General features: G+C 42.1%; 1 protein-coding gene across 1 annotated transcript in view; it reads left to right on the forward strand.

The window, feature by feature from the left end:
• The window catches only part of Ryr3 (ryanodine receptor 3), a 526065-nt gene that overhangs the window by 358537 nt on the left and 146644 nt on the right, over positions 1 to 20884 (forward strand). Inside the window, exons 39-43 of the mRNA XM_057780394.1 lie at positions 9100 to 9373; positions 10673 to 10787; positions 12435 to 12564; positions 13735 to 13838; positions 19816 to 19951. Of these exons, the coding sequence (XP_057636377.1) occupies positions 9100 to 9373; positions 10673 to 10787; positions 12435 to 12564; positions 13735 to 13838; positions 19816 to 19951 (759 nt within the window). The remainder of the gene's footprint in view (positions 1 to 9099; positions 9374 to 10672; positions 10788 to 12434; positions 12565 to 13734; positions 13839 to 19815; positions 19952 to 20884) is intronic.

The raw sequence follows: 20884 nt of genomic DNA on the forward strand, positions 1-20884 counted from the left end.
CTACAATCCTCTGGAATTTTAAAATAGGTGCGTGTCGTTTAAATGCACATAATTTTCTTTTTCCGTTGTACTGTGAACATTATAAATCATTTTCTGAGTTTCTGAGTTTAACCTAAGTACAGTGCAGGTTTGTTTATTTCTTTTCCACAATGTGATTAGAATATTTTTCCTTCCAAGTTGACCCAGATTTAAGAATACCCACAGACTTTTAGCAGCACAGGTGTGGGATTTGCTTTGCCAGTGGCCAACATCTACCCTTTGATAATAAACATGTAGTTCATCAAGTGAAGAGCATTTGACTCGTTACCTAAATTTAGAGAGAAAGGAAAAGATACATCCTGAGAAATATTTGAAAGTTCCAAACTCCTGCAGCCTTAGCATCAAACATGCACTGTGAGAGCAAATGACTCTTCTTTTGTAGTCACTGGCATTGGAAGCTGGTCATCTGACTACTTGTGGCAATGGCAGATGACGAGGGAGTTTTCCTGTAAGGGTCGCATGTGAATGGCTTAGAGTTCTGAAATCAGAGAAGCAGGTTATAAAATGACTGGTGGGGGCAGTAAACAGCTGAATCAGACACTCCCAAAGGGATACACCAAGTCAAGTTCTAATGGAAAGGCACTCTAATCTTGGTTTTGTGCAGAGTATATGACTAGTCCAAAAGGCTGGGGATAAAGAAGCCATCGTCTTCTAAGATGTCCCCTAGCAACCCAGTCTTTCTAAGCAATACAGTACATTCAACATATTGCCGTTCTGCATTAGCTTGAATAGTCATTTTAAAGGTGGCATGTAAGTCATAGATTTGAGAAAATTGCCTATCTACAATTATACTAATTACAAAAATTGAATGAATTAGAATATTAATAATAATAATAATCTCATCAGGGAAATCAGTACACAATTCACTTTGCTCAATGTCTTGTTTGACAATTTGCTTTGTTCTGCTCATCACAAAACAGAGGCTTAGTTACATATCTTCCCTTGTTTCTTCATCCTGTTCTTGGAATAAGTATTATTGTTTTCTAAAAGTTCCTTGAGATGAATCACTGGGTGCATTTGGCAGCATCCTCTTGAAGTAATGGAAATCTGAAGTCTAAGCAGTTCTGATGAAGACTTCATTTTTATTTTATTTTACTTATTAAATTGTTTTTTAATGCCTGACAATTCCACTTACATACACTATGAAATAAAAAGCAGATCCACCCTATCTCCTTCTTCCTACTCCCCTGCATCTCCCCCACCATGTCTCCCTACTAACTTCATGTCTTTTTTCTTTTTTCTAGAGATTTATTTTTAATTTTGCAAATGTGTATATCTTTGTGTCGGTGTATGCACCTAAGTGCCCGTGCTCACAGGCACCAGGGGAATCAGATACCCCTAAATCTCCCACATTTCCCAAACCACAGTGTGGTGGCGGAGTAGTCAATAAAAACATGCCAGTTAGGGCTGAGCATTTAGTCTCTCCTTTTAGCACTTTTAACAGTTACTAATCTCTGCATTCACTACCGGCCATGGAAAAAGTTTCTCTGACCAAGGTAGAGCAGCCCAGGTTTATGGGTGTGTAAGCATAAATATTTAGAAACTGATTTGGCAATATGCCCAAATTCCTTGCATGTATTATTGAATTTCTTCAGCTAAGGTCCTATGAGCAACAATAGTGTTTTTGAAATTGTTTCATAGAGGCACTGAACTCAATCTTCGACACCTAGCAAATCCCCATAAAATAACATTTGATTATGAAGCTAATTTAGAAGTGACACACAGGAGGCAACTTGGTTTTTAGCTAAGGACAGTCAGAAACATCTGCATAACATATACCCTGGCTCCTGAATGCTCACTACAGTGAAACTCCTTCGGCTCATGCCCTGGCCTCTAAGACTGCTGAGACCATCTGCACTGATGAAGATACCCTGATGTTGGGGTGTGAAGAATTAAGTCTCCCCATCCCACCTGCAGCCTGCCCATTCCTTGTGTGCTCCATGTGGACTAAGGGACCAGCCAAATAAAGTCATCCAGCTATAGCATAACACAGGCACAGCCCTCCCTTCTCTGAAGATGACTAGTCTTACACCCAAACTTAGCCCAATGAAGGGGAAAACTTTCAAGACCCTTCGAGTTAGCAGGCAGCACAGTAGGGCCCTTAACTTCCAGGATTTGATTTTCAAAATAGTCATCCTTTAATCCTCACTCTGCTTCTCAGTGCGAGGAGTCCTACTTTCATGCACTCATTGCTAATCCACCTAGAAGCCAGCAGCGGAACATCCTTCACCGTAGCTGGCCGGTGAAGGGCTCTACTCACTAATCAGAATCACACAGCCTGGTGGAGTGGGCTTTGCCCAAGCTGGAGAGAAAGCTTTACTTTCTAGGGATAGCCTTTGTTTCATAATAGACCCTGTCTACCCAGCAATGGGTGTCAAAGTATTTGGTCTTGGGGATTCTGTAGATTCCTAACTATTGCATAGAGTCTTACAGCTCTAACCTAGGCTGTATACATCTATCAGTGTTTACTTACTTAAAAATTAAAGCTGCAATATTTTGTAATATTACTAATTCATCTAAAATAATAATATACAGCTACATATTTAAGAACATATTTCCATAAAAATATTTAAATTTTCCTTTGAAAATAGATAAAGAAATAATATGCTTTTTACAAATTTATTATCTGAAAGGCAGCTGGGTTCTCATATGACATAAAGTGGAGAAAATGGCCTCAAATATAAATATAATTGGGAGAGAGCTAATAATTCTGTAGCTTATTGGTGTACTTGTGGAGAGTCTTTCCTAGTGACTGAATAGTAGATTCTCAAAAGTTACTTGATATATATGGAAATTCAAGTAACTTGATTTTATGCATTATTACATAATTGACAGCTACCATAAAATGGAGAGCCAGTTTTTTAAGAGGGTAGCCCCTGATTGATGACCACAATCCAGTGGAAAGCCATACATCTAAGAATATAGGGGCAACATAAATTGGACTTCATGGGTTTTAAAGAGAGAGAGAGAGAAAAAAAAAACACAAGGTTTTGTAGGTAAGGATGGGGCCATAGATCTAGAAATAGTTAGATGGGGTAAATAAAACCAAAACATATCATACCTCAGCTGAAATAAAGGCCATCATAGATCATTGGTTGGGGCTGCTAATATTTTTTTGTAGTTACATGCATTGTTTTATGGAAATCATTATTTCCTTGAGTAATACAGAGTTATCAGCTGTTGACACCATTCATTACAAAATATTTTCAAATCACATTTGCTAATATCAGTAATTTAATCAGGGGATCTTTAAGTGTTGAGAAGCTGTCAAAGCTCACAGTGCAGATCTGAAATTCAAATTTCATTATTTGCAATAAATACTAGCATTTAAAAGTGAAAAACTTATTATTTCTTTTTGAAGAAATTATGTTTTCCAAGACCAATTAGCCACAGGTTGTTTTTCTTCTTACTTAAATGGTATTCCAGTAGACAAGAGGCTAGTTTAACTGGTAACTCAATCACATGCAAATGTTTTTCCTCAAGAAAGAAAGCCATTGACTGGTGATGTACAGCTTTGTACTTATCACCATTGTGTCTCCATGGTTAAATGGTCATCTTGGAAGCTTTATTGATAAGATTCTTAGTTCTTCATTCAAGACATTCCCATGTAAAATTGACTGTTTTCCCAGGCAGGTGATAAGGAATATTGTTAAGTCTTCCTGCCGTCTCTGTTTCCATAATCTAGCACTTTCTACTATCGTTTCTTCTCTACCAATGTATATATAATTAAAACAGCAAATAATATATTTGAAGTGTTATGACCTTCCCAACTGCCTAAACAATTCTGAGCCCCTAATCTGTAAACTTTCACAATTACCATTATTTATAGTATTAATAGTTAATGTTTATAAGTATGTTCCCAGTATGGTTTATACACTGATTATTCTAATTTTCATATGTTCAGATATACAGAAGACCTAACACAGTAAAGAAAGCATATTTCTTTTGAAAATAGATTTTTTTTATTATTTTTGGTAATTTTATACATAAGTAATATATTTATATTTACACCTCTCTCTTGCCCCCTCAAACTTCCCCTGTACCCCATACTCCCTCCCAACTTCATGCTCTCCTTATTATTATTAACATTATTATTATTATTGTTATTATTATTTATGCATACATGTGTATTTCTGAATACAACCTGCTGAGTCCATTTAGTGTTTCTTATATGTACATGTGTCTAGGGCTGAATCCTTGGGGATTGAAGATTCTATCAGGGGACTTGTCCGTAGTAAAAACTTAATCTCCCTCTCCCCATAACCAGTAATTACCTATATGCTTCATCTAGGGTGGAGCTCCATGAACCTGCCCCGTTCATGTTGGCATGTTGACTGATATTATCATCATTCAGGTCTTGTTTAGGCAACCATACTGTTGAGAGTTCATGGATGCAGCGTTCCTGTCATATAGAAAAGGCACTACTAAACAGAAGATGTTATTGTCCTCTGGCTCTCCCAACCTTTCTGCTCCCTCTTCTGTTATATTCCTAGGACCTAGATATAGAGGTTGTATTATTGATGTATCATTTAGGGTTGGCACCCACACAATTCTTTGTATCTTAACCAGTTGTGACTTTTGCAATAGTATCCATCTGCTACAAGAATAATTTTCTCTGATGAAGGGAATGAGCAACATTTATCTGTAGGAATAAAGATAAACATTCAGAATATATTTGGATATTATACTGTTTAGGAAAGCGGCAGTAGTAGGTTTTCCTCTAGGGACCATGACCTTACCAGCAATGAGTAATTGGCTTTGCTTATAGTGCCGAGAATGAATTCCTTTCTGTTGTGTGGATCTGAAGTCCAATTACATGGCTCTTGGTTACCCCTAAAATATAAGTGCCAATAATGCACCCTGTGGGATATCTTGTTGTGTTCATTGTTGTGGATCACGGGCTTTATAGCTAAGTAGGACGATTGCTTGTTTGTCTCCTTTGGCAGTTTGCACAGCACCTTCTAGTAATAGGAGAACTGGTCTTCAGGAAGGAGGCTTCCAAGTCAGCATGAGCTGCATTGCTCCAGGTCCCATGTCCAAAGTATGTGGTATCTTCACTATTAGGGTCTACCTTCAAGTTCTGGGGAGGAACCAAGGACAATGACCTCTCTCTCTCTCTCTCTCTCTCTCTCTCTCTCTCTCTCTCTCTCGGGGGGGGGGAATGGGGGGTGTATGTGTGTAGGGTGTGTATGTGGGGGGTGTATATGTGGGGGTGGGGGTGTATGTGTATGGGGTGTGTGTGTGTGTGTGTATGTGTTATGTGTGTTCTGTCTTATATATAGCCTATACAGTTTGGGAAGTCTCTTGGGCTCCCTGACCAACAACTCAAAGAGACAAAGCCAGGTTAAGAAAATGCTAACATTTATTTGGTTTCATGACTGCAAATTTCCTATTGCAAACGAAGTAGCCTTGAGCTGATGATTCCACCTGATCATGGCTTCTCCTATGTGGCAGGGACTGTGATGCTCTGTGTTATTTCTGTGGAGGATCTGGCCATTTACGGTGAGAACTTCATACCAGAGTGTGCGCTTTAAAGGAAGTACTATTTATAGGACTATGCAACTTGTATCAGGTGCAAGAGTTTCTGCAGTTTTGCATATTTCCTTTGTTCTTACTATCTTAACTAGAAGAAATAAGAATAGATGCACCTGGGAAACGTTTCTTTTTCAATTTTAATTTTTAAAAATGTTTTATACAATATATTTTTGTCATGTTCTTTTCCCTCTCTTAACTCCTTCCAGATCCTTCCCACTTCCCTACCTACCTCTCAAACAGAGGAAAACAACAAAAAGCAAAACAAAAAAAAAGAAAAGAAAACCAAAATAGACAAACAGCTGAACGAAACAAAAGAAAATCAGTAAGACAAAAAATAACACACACACACAAAAAAAAAAAGCACAAAAAAGGCATGAATTCTGTTTTTTTCTTGACCGACTACTCTCAGTATGGGGCCTATCCTGAAATGGGGGTGGTATTTCCAGTGGCATTCCCTTGAAGAAACCTGACTTTCTTTTTCCAGCCTTTAATTGCAGAAAGCTCCTTGGCTATGGGTGGGATTTTGCATCCACTTCGCTTTCTCAGTGCTGGGGTTTTATCTGGTTAGAACCTGTGCAGGTCTCATGAGTGCTGTTATAGTCCCTGTGGTGTGTGGAAGATGCTGTTTTCTTTGAGTCATCTGTCACCTCTGGCTCTTACAGCATTTGTGCCTTCTCTTCCACGTAGGTCCCTGAGCCTTGAGTGGGGCAGTTAATTAAAAAGAAAATGGTCCATTTAAGACTGAGTGCCCCAAAGTCTCTCACACTCTGTGCATCTCCCAGTTGTGGATCCCTTTCATTACATCTACTGCAGGAAGAGGCTTCTCTGATGAGGGCTGAGCAAGTCACTGATCTGTGGGTATAGCGATGTCATTAGGACCCATTTCGTTGCAACATTCCTTTAGCAGAATTACAGTGGTAGGTATTCCTCTAGGCCCATGACCTGTCTAATCTAAGGTTCTTGGGCTCTTTAGCCATGTCTTTAGTACATCTCATACAGTGGCCCTTAAGTCCATCTAAAAAGTGACTATTCACATATCATCATGTCACTATTGCACCAGGATATCCTGCAGTCTTGTAGGTCTCAGGGTTTGTATCTTAGTGGTACTGATGATGACTTTCCTCCTCTGGTAGTGTATAAGTATGTTCCGTTCCCACAAATGCCAGTCAGTAGGATTGAACATTCTCTTTAGATTCCAGCTTGATTTTTCCACATTTGACGACATAAGTACTTGCATCTTCAGCAACAGGCTCTTCCCTTTGGGTTATAGAGTAACTAACAGCCTTAGTAATAGTCTGTGACATTTGGGGATGGCGGGGTGGGGGGAGGTTCGGGGCTGGTGGAATCACTTTGCCAATGATTCAACAGGGAATTAGTTTGTTGAGAAAAGCCCAACGCAGCCCATTAATAATATCTTATCCTCCCCCTGGACAGTACAGATGCTAACAGGTATTACTGCTAAGTCCCTACTAAGGAAGACTTTTTAAGTTTTTGAGAGCTTCATACATGAATACTTATCTACATCACTCTCACTTTCTCTCTCACCTCAAACTTTTCCTAGCCCCTCTCTTTCAAATTCATGGTCTCTTCTTTAATTATTATTTTACACACACACACACACACACACACACACACAGAGAGAGAGAGAGAGAGAGAGAGAGAGAGAGAGAGAGAGAGAGACATATGCATTTCTTGCTTATTGATACATGTATGTGACCACTTGAGGTTGGATATCCTATGCAGGAACTCATTTCTGGAGAAAACTAATCTTCCCTCTCCCTGCAGATACTGACTACCCAAAGTTCTTCATCTAAGGATGGGACCGTGTGGAATTTCCCTTGTCGTTGGCATGTCAGCTGGTGTTGTGATTATGCTTGTAGATATTTCATAGTTATATTTTCCTTGTCATGCCTAGGAGACCCTATCTGGTAGTCATCATCCTGAACTTCTGGCTCTTAGGATCTTTCCAATACCTCTTCCATGGTATTCCCTGAGCCTTGGGTGTAGGGTCAGCAAGATCTTTTAACTGTGCTTCTCTCTAGCCTGTGTATCCTTTTTTTTTTAATTATTTCAACTTTTATGTCTCCTGCCTGAACCTGAAACACCCACAGGGCTGATAGACACAGCAGTAAGCTAAATTAATCCTTTACATGTAGATCTTTTAGAGCTTTGGTGACTAAGTTCTATTTTTATAGCCTATGGTAGAGCCAAGAGTGTATGTGGAGCAGACATCTGCTATGTATAGTAATGTGGAGTAGAAAAGTTAACCATTGGAAATGACAGACTACAGAAGGCATCCATATGAGTGCATTCCTAATCCTTTCACGGGTGGATTGAACGTCTTTAGTTGTCCTCTTAGCTCAGGTTTTACCACCTGGCCTGAATGAAGGATCTGGTACAACCCATACCCGCCAGGAGTGTGGTGCCGGTGTGAGATCTGGACACAATTACGGTTTTTAATCAGTGTTTCTCTCCACTGTTGTGGAATCTTCTGAAACTGTGTAGGCAATGAAGGGGTGAAAATTGCCTCCCCAACTGTCCCAGCCTGTCTCCTTTCACCTCCTGAACTTAGATCAGCCTGTACCTCTTAGTTTCTTCCCAAAGCGAAGCTAGTCAGCAGTTATCGGGGCCATGTGGTCCATTCACCACAAGGCTCTCAGCTGGTCTTATTTTAGCTGATTTTCTCTGTACTTGTGGACCTGGCTATGAACCCCAGTAAATCCCAAATTCAACACCATAGTGGTTTCTTTCTCTCCGAGCTTATGGAGGTAGTTCACCCTGCAGCATCAGTCAACTCCTGCAAAAGATCCATTACAAAGAAACTATTTCCATATGTGATGGTCAGATGCCCAGGCTACAAGTCTTCAAACGTGGTCATTTCCTCTCAGCCCACTTCTGTTCTTCTCCAAATACATGTTATGTTCATATCAACTAAAATATCTTTTGTTATTCTTGAATTGTTGCTCAGTCCCTGCCGTGGGATATCTCTAATATATTTAGAGACATTAGTTATGATGGTAAGTACCAGTGTTTCATTTGCTTTGCTCTAAAGAATCCTGGACCAGTGCTTTACCCTCACACCTTGGCTCACCCAGAACAGCCGCTATGCAGCCTGTCTCGTGGCACTTGCAAGTACCTCCGTTGTAGCATTTGTTGCATTATATTATGCAATAACAATAAAATTTTATCACAAAGTAAAAATGTAAAGAACTGGCTATGAGCTCCCTGAAGGCAAAGACAGAGTCTTATTTGTTATTCAATTTTCAGTGTGAATCCAAACATCAATCAAATAAGAACTGCATTTTTCAGAATATAATTGTGCTATTTTACTGTGGTATAGGTGGCATGTTTATGTCTTGATGATATATTCTAGTTTTATACATGCCATGACTCAACCTTAAAATAAGAAGATTTTAACCTGAACCAGTTATTGATATGTCTGAGAGTTGAGGAGAATTTCTGTACCGCCTAACTTTGTCTACTGTGGGCACCCATGGTTAGTGGCTTCTCCTATTCTCCCTCCAGCAACACTGAAGGAACTAGTCTCCCAGACAATGATCCGCTGGGCCCAGGAGAACCAAATCCAGGATGCAGAGTTGGTGAGGATTATGTTCAACCTCCTCCGGAGACAGTATGACAGCATCGGGGAGTTACTACAGGCCTTGCGGAAGACGTACACCATCAGCCAGGCCTCCGTGAGCGACACCATCAACCTGCTGGCTGCCCTGGGCCAGATTCGGTCCCTCCTCAGTGTCAGGATGGGCAAGGAAGAGGAGCTTCTCATGATCAACGGGCTGGGGTAGGGTCACTCACAGCAAGTGCAGTTTTCTAGAGATTTCTCTCTCCTTGTGGCGGTACATCCTTGTTGCATGAGCTACCTCTGTGACAGGAGATGCCAGACTGCCTGCTGTGCAGGGTGAAGGAGCATTACTAGAAGAAATGAAGAGGATTCTTAGAGACTCTTACGAAAATAGCCTACATGGGGTCATGAAAACAAGTCTGGAGGCGAGGGCAGTATGCTTAACCTGAGAGAGAAACCATTTGATCACTGGAGCCTCTGGCTGGGCACCTTCTGAGGCGTCTGGGATATTCCCAGCTGGCCCCTTTTTCCCAGTTCTAAAATGTAGATTGATTTTGTTTGTTCTGTGAGATGCCTTAAATTATGACAGTAGCTCATGGATCTGCCTCTCGAACTGTGGAGACAAGACAGTTCCTGGCAGCTTTGGTGCCAGGGGAATTTCCTTTCAGTGCAGAACATAGAGGAGGAAACAAGTGCCAGTGAGGCTTGCTGGTCAGCCCACAGCGTCACATGGTTAAACTCAAAAGCAACATTCCTCCTCATCCTTGGGCTAGCAAACTACAGAAGCATCACTAAGGACCAGAAAAGTGGTTTGCATGATTCTCATGAAAGAAAGGGCATGTGCACGCATGCATTTCCCAAATTCACTTGCAAAGATGAATATTGTAATAGAAATGAAGAGACTTTTATACGACGGAAATGAGATGCAGAAATAGGCCCTCCCCCTCCAGCCAAGTTTCGGGCAACTGTTGCATCTCCAGACTTCTGTTTGCCTAAGCGTCTTTGTGTGACATGGTGTGAAGTAATATGAAGGTGTGATGTTGTTGCGTGTTCATGCCATTGCTTTCTGAAGACAGAATGGTATCCACAAACCCTATGGTATCAAATACGAAATTCCTATAAGAAAAATATGTAGTTCTGTCATTAAGAAACCGAGTACAAAGAAGCACAGCACATGGAAAGAAAAGAAGTTCCTGGGTACACAGAGAAAGAAAAATCCGGTAATTTAGATGGTCTTAGAATTAATTATAAGCAAAAAAATTGAAGGGAGAATTGTTTAAATATTATTAGAAATAAACATTTTAAAAAGAAAAGACTCTTAGTAATCTTCTGTGCTTCTTTTTGATGTCAGCTAAAAGAATCCATATGCATTTTGTGACCTAGTGCCTTATTATTTTTCTCAGCCTATCATTTTAATATTCCTCGACCCAAATTGTGTTTGTGTGTTCTCATCCCTGGATTTTCATAGCAGAAGAGCAACAGGTGCTGAATTCTTTCTCCCTCCTGTTTTTCTGTCAGGGACATAATGAACAACAAGGTGTTTTACCAGCACCCCAACCTAATGAGAGTCCTTGGCATGCATGAGACGGTGATGGAGGTGATGGTGAATGTGTTGGGTACAGAGAAATCACAGGTAATGCCATATTATCAAGAACTTGACTCTCGGGGCAGGAGTACTTGCTTGAGTATATGTTGCCTCAGTTTTTCCCCTGGGAGGAAAGAATTTTACAGAGCCAAAAGGATCCAAGAAGGGGGCCATTGCTGGTGGCATAGGGTGCAAGTGGGAATTTCTTCCAGTTTTCAGGAGATCTTACTTAGAATGAATGGTTTCTCTTTATTGTTTTTGCATGTGTGTATATATGTAGTATACATGCATATACATGAGCATGCTCACATGCATGTGGAGGCACGTGTGTAGGTGTGTATGCACAGTTATGCATATACACATGGAGGCCCGAAGTCGACATAAACTGTCTTCCTAGATTGTTCCCCATTTTATTTGTGGAGACAGGGTCTTTCCCTGTACACAGACCTCACAAATTCAAATCGTCTACCTAAGCAGCTTGTTCTGGGGATCCCCTGTCTCTGCCCCCTGAATGGTGGGAATATAGGTGGGCTTATTCCCACTTTGCTTATGTGGGTGACGGGGACCAGAACTTGAGTCCTCACACCAGTGCAGGAAGCATTTTATCCATCGACTCATCTAGACTGTGTGACTTCTGAAGACAAAATATGGAGTGTGTTTCAAATGCCACAATTTCTAGAGTGCCGCTATCCAAGGAATAAGTGGTGTTCTCATTTTATTCTGTTGCAGTGATAAAAACACTGACCAAGCGCAACTTGGGGGAGAAAAGGGTTCACTCGACTTATACTTCCAGGTCACAATCCATCATCCTGGAAAAGTTAAATCTCTGCAGACTGCAGAACTGTTTCTTAGAGCTCCTCCCATGATTCTAAAGGGAGGAAGCTAAGATCTTTCTAGGATTCTGACATTGTTCATTGAGCATTGTAAGATCCAGAATAAGCTATAGCTTGCCACAGATACACTAATCCCTCTGTTAATCAGGGAAGGCAGGCAAATCAAGTGATGAATGATTGCACCTCCATGCTAACTCGTATGTGTGTGGTGACAAGTGCCTTGGGCACCAGTAGAAGAGCAGTGACTGAGGCCACATTACTTGGGGACATGTTCACAGAAACAAGGCATATTCAACTTTGGAGCCTGTCCTGGAACTCGCACTGTCAACCAGGCTAGCCTCAAACTCAAACCAGAGATCGGCCTGCCTCTGCCTCCCGAGTGCTCGGATTAAAGGTGTGTACCACCACCGCCCAGCGCCTTTCAGACTTTAACTGTGGGGCCCACCCTTGGCCCAGAGGACCTGAGTTTTGGTGGACTTCTGGGCACTGTGTTTCTGTGATCCCCAGCTCTATTCTGATATTACCCTTCTGTGTTCTACTCACTCAACCCAGAAGCAGTGGCCATGTGGTTGTGCAGTTTTGTGGGACGTGTAAGGAGGTAGGTAATAACTGATAGATGTTTTCCTTAGAAGGAAAGGTCTTGGGGACTATGGCTAATTTCCAAGATTTTTGGAAGCCTCATTCTTAGGCATTCTGTCCTTTCTAGAAATATCTTAGGGAGAAGAGGTGTAAGGAAAAAGTTCATGTTCCAAACAATTCATAGCTTGTGAGACTTCAACCTCAGCCTCCTTTAAAGCCCCAACTGGTCACGAAGGCCTCATGATAGATTCTTCTCTCTAATACTTCCTGCTTCTGCCCACAGATTGCCTTCCCCAAAATGGTTGCTAGCTGCTGTCGCTTCCTTTGCTATTTCTGTCGAATTAGCCGGCAAAATCAGAAGGCCATGTTTGAGCATCTAAGCTACCTGCTGGAGAACAGCAGTGTGGGCCTAGGTATGTGTGGCACATGTTATCACTTCCATCTTTGGACCCAGGCAGTCTGCTCTCCCTTCCTGAATCCTTAGGAGGAAAGGGCAAAGAATCAGCGTGTATGTGATGATGCTTGTAAGTGCGAAACAAGACCACCCTGCCCCACAAACAAGTGTGTGAAGGCAAGTCTGTGGTCTCCACTTTCTCTGTAGATGTTCTACCAACTGCCTGTGGGGCCTAGTCAGTCTCCTCTCTCGGGTCCAGTGGCCTATAGTTTATGAGATGCTGCCTGGAATGGAGGGTTACTCTGAGAACAAATCTCTCACAGCCCACTCAGCTCATCAGTGAGCAGAGCTCTTAAGACCAAGGTCATGGATCCAATCCTTTCCTGGCAAGTTGGCTGCAGATTCATCCCTGGCCCACCAGTCAACCAGCAAATTCTGCCCTTAGCTGCAAAGCAGCCTCGCCAAGAGCAGCTAGGGAGAATGGAAATGGAGAAACAGCAGTTTGGCAGCGCTGCGAGAAATGCAGCTCACTTTTTTGCCTGGCTCCCCATGCTGGACATAAACCAAATAAGTTTACACAAACACATACACTGGAAATGTGAAATCGCACTTTCCTTTTGTTTATCAAATGCAACCTCAGGCTATTAGCTTTTTTGTTGTTGTTGTTGTTTTTGTTTTTTGCATTTTTGTTTTTTGTTGTTACTTTTGGGGTTTTTGTAAAATGTCGCTTGAAGTTTTTCATAATTGTAAATCAAAAATAAGTATCACAGACAGCATTGGCACCCTAAATTAACTATATGGACTTGTGCTGTTTGATGCTGTTTTTAAACCCCAAGTGTTAGCCCCAAAATTTTCCTAGTCCTTTGGGCCCAATGAAGGAGCCCCTGAGCCTTTGGAGTGATCACGAAATGGAGACGCCGAGAAGTTTTGTGTTGTGAAGGTACTTGAAACTATGTGGTCACAACCCATTTTGTAGGGTGATTCTGTTTTAGTTAGTATTCCCAACAGTAATGAGCAGGAGAAGGAAGGACAGCAAACAAGGCTTTTCTAAAGCTGAGCCCGATGCCTCTGTGCAGCATCGGCCAGGTTTCAATGTATTTGCTGCCCTCTCCTGTCCACATACATGCACTGTACTCTTAAATCTGACCTAGCTGGCCTTAATGCTCCGCTTCTTTTGCTCCATCCTCAGCTTCCCCATCAATGAGGGGGTCCACCCCACTGGACGTGGCAGCCTCCTCGGTGATGGACAACAACGAGTTAGCGCTGGGCTTGGAAGAACCGGATCTTGAGAAGGTAACTGGTTCTTGGGAGACAACATCTTATTTTTCTCGTGACTCTATTGCAGCCACACAGAGGAAAAACAAACCAGCATCTAGGTTTCCATTCAGATCCATTTTATATTGGTGAAAGTGTGGTGTAATATGAGTGCCTGGTATGCCACCATAGGCCCCAACGGTCACTTATGACCAAAGATAATCAGCTTCTTGGACATGAGAGTGTGGGCATTTGTGTTCTTCAGATGTGAAGGCCCCATGTCACTGTTCTGCGTGGAGCATCACTTGAACCCCTGTGGTCCCTAAAGAAGAGTTCTGTGTGATCTAATTCCTGAGTCCATGTATGAAAGAGTTCTAACAGGAGGTTGTAAAATCAATGTGCTGGCCACATGCACACTGCTGCCCCCTACTGGGATCGTGAATACAGTCCCTAATAGTGACAATCTATCTACAGTTGAAAAATTACAGTGCTCTGTGACTTAGAATCACCACTCTAGAAAGTTCTCCACCCTTGGTACCGAGTTTCTGTCCTCATCTTCCCTAAGGGTGCTGTATTAATAATTAGTAAGTGGAATGTTCCGAGTTTATAGGAAAGAAAGTGATCATAGTGGGCCATGGTGGGACTTTGGTAAGTTTTCAGTTGGAAGATTTTCCAGCATGCCACTCATGAAATTATTGGCTTGAGTGGATGACGACTGGTAAGATTAACAATCTGAGTTGTACGTGTGGAGAAGAGCAAAGGGGTGAGCAAGGAGTGGAAGAAGTCAAAGGCCACCCGCACTCCTCTGTGAGCGGGTTTAAGAGCGTGAGCTCAGAGAAAGCAGCTACTGAGGGATGAGCAGAAGCTGTCAACTGCACTGTTAGGGAAACATGGAGTGTTTGGGGCTCAGCCAGGAACGCCCTGTCTAAAACAGTCAGAAAGCTAAACATGGCAGAAGCATCAAGTGCGTGCAAGCTTGGTGAGAAAGGTGATGGGTGTGGCCAGAATTTAGACTTTATTAATAATAGAAGTTCATGTTCATACAAGGTCACTGTTGCACTGTGAGTGCGTCCCACAAGCTAACTCATGTGACCCTCAGAAAAAGTCATTGTATTATTATTATTATTATTATTACTATTACTATTATTGCTCAGAAGTTATGGGCAAGGAAATGGGATTAGGTCATGTCCTCAGTGCCACACGGTAAGTGACTCAAGAGCCCATGCCCCATGCTTATTCCAATAATATTACAGTACCTTACTGGAGAACCATGAGTAACAGAAACTGCAAAGCCCCCCAGCGGGGGAGAAACATAATATGTGGTGTGGTTTTGAAGGTTGCAATCAATAAGGAAACTGACTGGAATAGAAACCAGAGCTGGGGTGAGAAGAATTGCTAAGAGTGGTCTTCGGTAATCCAGGCACAAGTGCTGACTTCAGTTAATATTGACACGGCATGTGTGAGGAGTGTTTGGATCCAGAAGACCTAGGGAAGACAAATAGCAACCATTAATCAAATATTACTTTGGTTCACTTGCAGGCATGCCCACCCTACACCCTAAAGGTCACATGCAGCCAAGGAGGGGTGTGAAAGCAATCTAACACACCACTTCAGAAACTTTACGATATGATGAAACTTCGTTTTGCATGTTTGTGACACAATTGTATAGCCCTCGAGCATATACTCTGCAAATAACAATGTCACTTTCTGATGCCAAATGATTAGACACTCCTCTAAGGTCAGGCAGTAGCACATAGGTGTCTTGAGGTTCCCAGATGGAAATGTCAGCTGAGGAGCTCAGGAGGGTTTTCCGAGCTGCAGACAGAGATCATGAAGGGAGACCGAAGCCCTCTGGGTGGGTGAGATCCTTGCTAGGTGGGGTCAGGGCCCTGAGGACCACTGCCCCTTAAGGGAGTCACAGAAAAAAATTAACAACTAAACAACAGGAAGAACAGTCAAGGAAGGATGAAGAGACCCTAGGAAATATATCTGTGAGGCAGAGGTGGAAAATTACTTTAAAAATACATTTTGCTTTTTTCCTTTCACATAAAATAAGAAGACTCGAAGAACTTTGGTTGAGAAGGCAGAGAAGGGGGAACTAGTATGTTATGATTGAGCTATTTTGGCAGCAATGCCCAATCTGTCTGAAAGCACACAGACAGGCGGACGATGATACCAGTCATGAAGTCCCTGCTGTCTCACTCATGACAGAGAATTGTCAGCCAAGTTGCAGAACCATGTCCGTCCGGGCTGATAGGATGAGATGATGATTTCCCAGTAATAATTTACTGAAGTTCTATTTTAGGACATTGGGTCAGATGTGTTTAACAAATAATAAGTGAGGCCCATGGTGAAGCAGGCAGACTACACGCCTGTGTCTGGTCACTTATTTCTAACTGGGTATGTTTACTTTGAGGTGTTAGGGCACATTCATCTTCCGGGGCCTCTGTAATACATGTCCACAGACGGGATGACTGAAATATCAGAAGTTAATCTTCTCAGTTCTCCGGTCTGGAAAGCCAAGACCAACTGTTATCAGCTTTGATTTCCCCTCAGGCTTCTCTCCTTGGTTTACAGATGGCTACCTTCTTGCTGTGTCCTACAGGGCCTGTCTTCGGCAGAAGTATCTGTGTTGTATCTTTGCACAGCTGTTTCCTCCTTTGACAAGGACGCTACCCGAGAAGCCCCCTTTCTACTTAGTGTCTTCTTCACGGGTCTTTCCTCCATAGCGTTCTCATACGCTGGAGCTTAGAGTCTCAGTGCATGAATCTGGGGTGGACGATTCAGCAGAAGGTGTATTTGAGTCATTCATTTCATTTAGTTCTTCAGGGTATTTTGCAACATCTAGGAGATATTTTTTACTGATAATATTTTAAGAGAGGACAGCATATAAGTAGAATTTTAATCATTTTGTCAAATCAGTAAGCATTCCTGTTGGGACTAGTTAAATCCCTAATATATCACTAGGGTAAAAGCCAAAGTCAGGAAAAGGATCTTTATTTTAATTAATTTTTGTTACCATATAAAGAAATGTGTTTTATTGTGTGTGTGTGTGTGTATCTGTGCATGTGTGTGCATGCATACACATGTGATTAGGTTTGTTCTTTTCTGTCCCCCTCTTGCTGATTTCCTTCCCCCTCCCAAATAGCTACCCATCCTGCATTCATTACATATATATTCCAATACCTTCTCCTCTTGTTCCCTCTTCTTCTATCTCTGCTCTCTCCTTTCGCTCACAAAGGCCTCTTTATACCTGTGTTCTCTACACACCCACACACACCACCACCAGCACCACTACCACCACACACACACACACAGCACACACACAGACATACCACACACATCACACACACACTACATACACCATGCACATACACACATACCACATGCCACACACCACACACATACATGCACATACATACCACACATCACACCCCCACACACCACCATCAGCACCACTACCACCACACACCCATATCACACACACAGACACATCACACACACAGATATATCACACACACAGGCACACCACACGCATCACACACACCACATACACCATGCACATATGCACATGCCACACATCACACACACAGACACATCACACACACACATACCACATATACCATGCACATACAAACATGCCACGTGTCACATGCCACACACCACACGCATACCACACATACATGTACACACATGTCACACATCATACACACACACACATACCACACCACACATCATACACAAATGTACATAAGTTAAAAACTACCTCCCACATATGCAACAAAACATGTGGCATTTGTCTGTCTGAGCCTGTCATTTTTTAACTTTACATAATAATCTCCTTTTCAGTAGGAGAAGGATCTTTTACTGAGCTTGTCAAATAATAGTTTATCCAACAACTGGTGCTATAATGACGTTAAAAGAAATCAGATGTGACTTAGGGTTAACTTTCATCAGCTCTCCCAACTGCAAGAGTAGATGAGATTACCAGAGGAAAAAGGGTTAGAAGTTACTTACTCCCCTAGGTCCTAAAGGCTTGTGATAAAGGAACATCACTTGTCTCCTATACACACACCACATACACCACACACATCACACCACACACATCACACACACACCACACATACCACACACACCACACACATCACACCACACACATCACACACACACACCACACATACCACACATACACACACCACACACATCACACCACACACACCACACATACCACACACACACATCATACCACACACACATCACACTACACACACATACACCTCACACACCACACACACACACACAGACCTCTGTTCTTGTGTGTGAGCAAAATTCTCCTCTTCCCCACATATCCACAAAATACCAAAGTCAAAAGCAGAGTGGCAGTTCAATCCTCAGCAGCAGCTGGTTTGCTGGTATCTGTCCCTGGTTTTTGGCAAAACGTGGGCAAAATCTGGAGTCTGTGACTCACAGCCTGAGATCTCACGAGCCATGTCTGGCAGTCTAAAAGCAAAGAGACCATTGCCAATTTAATTTTTAGCTTGCCTCTGTTTGGCCACCCCAACCTTAGCCTCTTGGCCTTTAGCATTAAACCGTGTTGTTGATCCAGAGCTCGAGTCAGGACCCCTGGCTACCCAAGTACCACAAAAAGACCATGGATTACCAAGGTCAAGGGAGCATTGCCAGCCTTGGCCCCACAGAGCGCTCTCTTGTATCTTTGTAACTTTCCACACGCTTATATGCTTACAAATAAACTATCCTGACCTAAAACTATATAAATAATAAAAAAACTAAAGAAGCAAGACCTCATGTAGCACAAGGCAACCTTCAGGTTCTCTGTGTGCCTTGAATTCCTGATCCTTCTGCCTCCCACTCCAGAGTGCTGAGACTCTAGGCATGTGCCACCACACAACTTACAGACTGGTAAAATTCCTCTTTCTGGAAGTGGGGAAACCTACGAACTGACAGTTTATTCTCATGATCATAATCTTCTTGATTACTTGCAAACAAATGTGAACTGGAGGTTCTGGTTCCAAATCTACTCAATTATATACCCTCAAAGAAGGGGGGCTGTGCTGCACTTGGGCCCTTGATTATAAGATTATAAGAAAAAGTATGTAATTATTTGGTAGGGGGTTTAAAAATATCCAGGCTCTCTCTAGTTTCTAGAAATCAGAAGCATCCAGTTCCTAGAAATGCAGCTCTCACGACTCGTTCAAGGGGAGTTTTAACATGAGCTTGGCCTTGAATGCATGGGGTTTTCTATTTTCACTGTGACAAAATGCACAGAATTTACTCCCCTCGCCATTTTCCAGTGTGCAGTTCCGAGTCACTGAGGCCTTTTATAATGCTACGCACCCAGAACCACATTCATCTCGTCGCTCCTTCCATTTCATCAAACAAACTCTGCCCATTTAACAGCAACTCCCTCCTCCCTGCAGCCCCGGGCAACTGCCAGTTTTCTTTCTGCCCATATGGTTTTGACTGTTTTAGTTGTTCCTGAGTTAAAATCACACAGTATTTTCTTTGCATGACTGACTTATTTCACTTAATGTATCTTCAAGGATCGTCCAATATGCGGGCCTAGCCTATGAGAAGCCCCTCCTCTCTAAGGCTGATTACAATGTATTATCTGCATATGCCATATTTTTCTTACCCAGTTGTCCATTGAGAGGTACTTAGGTTTCTTCTATATTTTTAGCAGTTAGGAACAGTGCTGCTGTGAATTTGGATTGTAGATCTGTCAAGATCTTATTTGTAATTTTTGTGTATAGAGCCAGGAGTGAAATTTCTGGATCATATGGTAATCCTATATTTTATTATTTTTTTAAAAACAGTACTCCTGTTTGCCATGGTGTTTCATTTCCATTCTTTTCACCAGGGCTTGCTCAAACAGATCCCAGTTTTCTTTATTGAAACTTATTTTCTTTTTATTTTCTGTTTATTTGTAATTTTTAACACAGTAGTCATCCTACTGAATATACATAGATACTCATCACTTTTGTGCTGTTCTTGGCAGGTGGTAACCTACTTGGCAGGTTGTGGCCTTCAGAGCTGCCCCATGCTTCTGGCCAAAGGATACCCGGACGTTGGCTGGAACCCCATTGAAGGGGAACGTTACCTGTCCTTCCTGAGGTTTGCCGTCTTCGTGAACAGTGAGTCCCATGTGCTCCATGCTCAGGATAGAATAATTATTAATTATGGCTTTCTACAAAAAGGGCATCATGTCATTGCTTTGTGTCAGTCAATGTAGTAGACTATACAGATGATTGGCAGCTGGCAAGAGAGCTCCCGAGAAGAAGCGGGCCAGACAAGCATCTAGAGAATGCGGTGACACATCCAGCGAGTACTGCCCTGCTTGGACTTAGACTTGCCTCCTCTCTGTGCCTCTTCTCCCATCACCTCATCTGTTTCACAGAGTTAATGAGTATGCACCTGCGGGACTCTAGACTAGTCTGTGAGTGGGTGAGACGGTGAATGGATGCATAAGTGGATCAAAAGTACAAAACTAAGTGGATAGCTATTAAAGGTAACTCAATCCCCAATGTGCAATTGCCATAACAACCTTAAATATTATTACTCTCAGTACAAGCCATCTTCTCTTTGTAAGGAATTCCCATTTTCCTAAAATGCTTTCATAACACCAAGATAATGAATAGACATTGTATAAGACAAGTGGACTGCTTTCTTGAAAAGTATGTTGTCAACCGAGGTTTTGTTACAGCACCCATTCACCTGTATTTGCACTACACTTACATTTCTCTGCTCTAGCAACTAGATCCCACGCTTCTCCACCAAAGCCTCTTCTGAATCTCTCCAAACTGTTTTCTTCTCTCAAGACCAGTTTTGGTATAGCCTCGAATAATCTGTTCCACTTCCGGTTCAAATAATCACATTCCAGAATTAACACAGATCTAGTATATCAGGAGAGAAGAAAGATGGAGGAAAAAAAGGAGAGAGAGAGAGAGAGAGAGAGAGAGAGAGAGAGAGAGAGAGAGAGAGGAAAGGGGATGGGAAAAGGCAAATGTTAAGAATTCAAGGTCTGTGACGGGAGAGATGGCTCTGTGGTTAAGGGCACTGACTGCTCT

This window comes from Chionomys nivalis, chromosome 9, assembly GCF_950005125.1.
Source record: "Chionomys nivalis chromosome 9, mChiNiv1.1, whole genome shotgun sequence".
NCBI lineage: Eukaryota > Metazoa > Chordata > Mammalia > Rodentia > Cricetidae > Chionomys > Chionomys nivalis.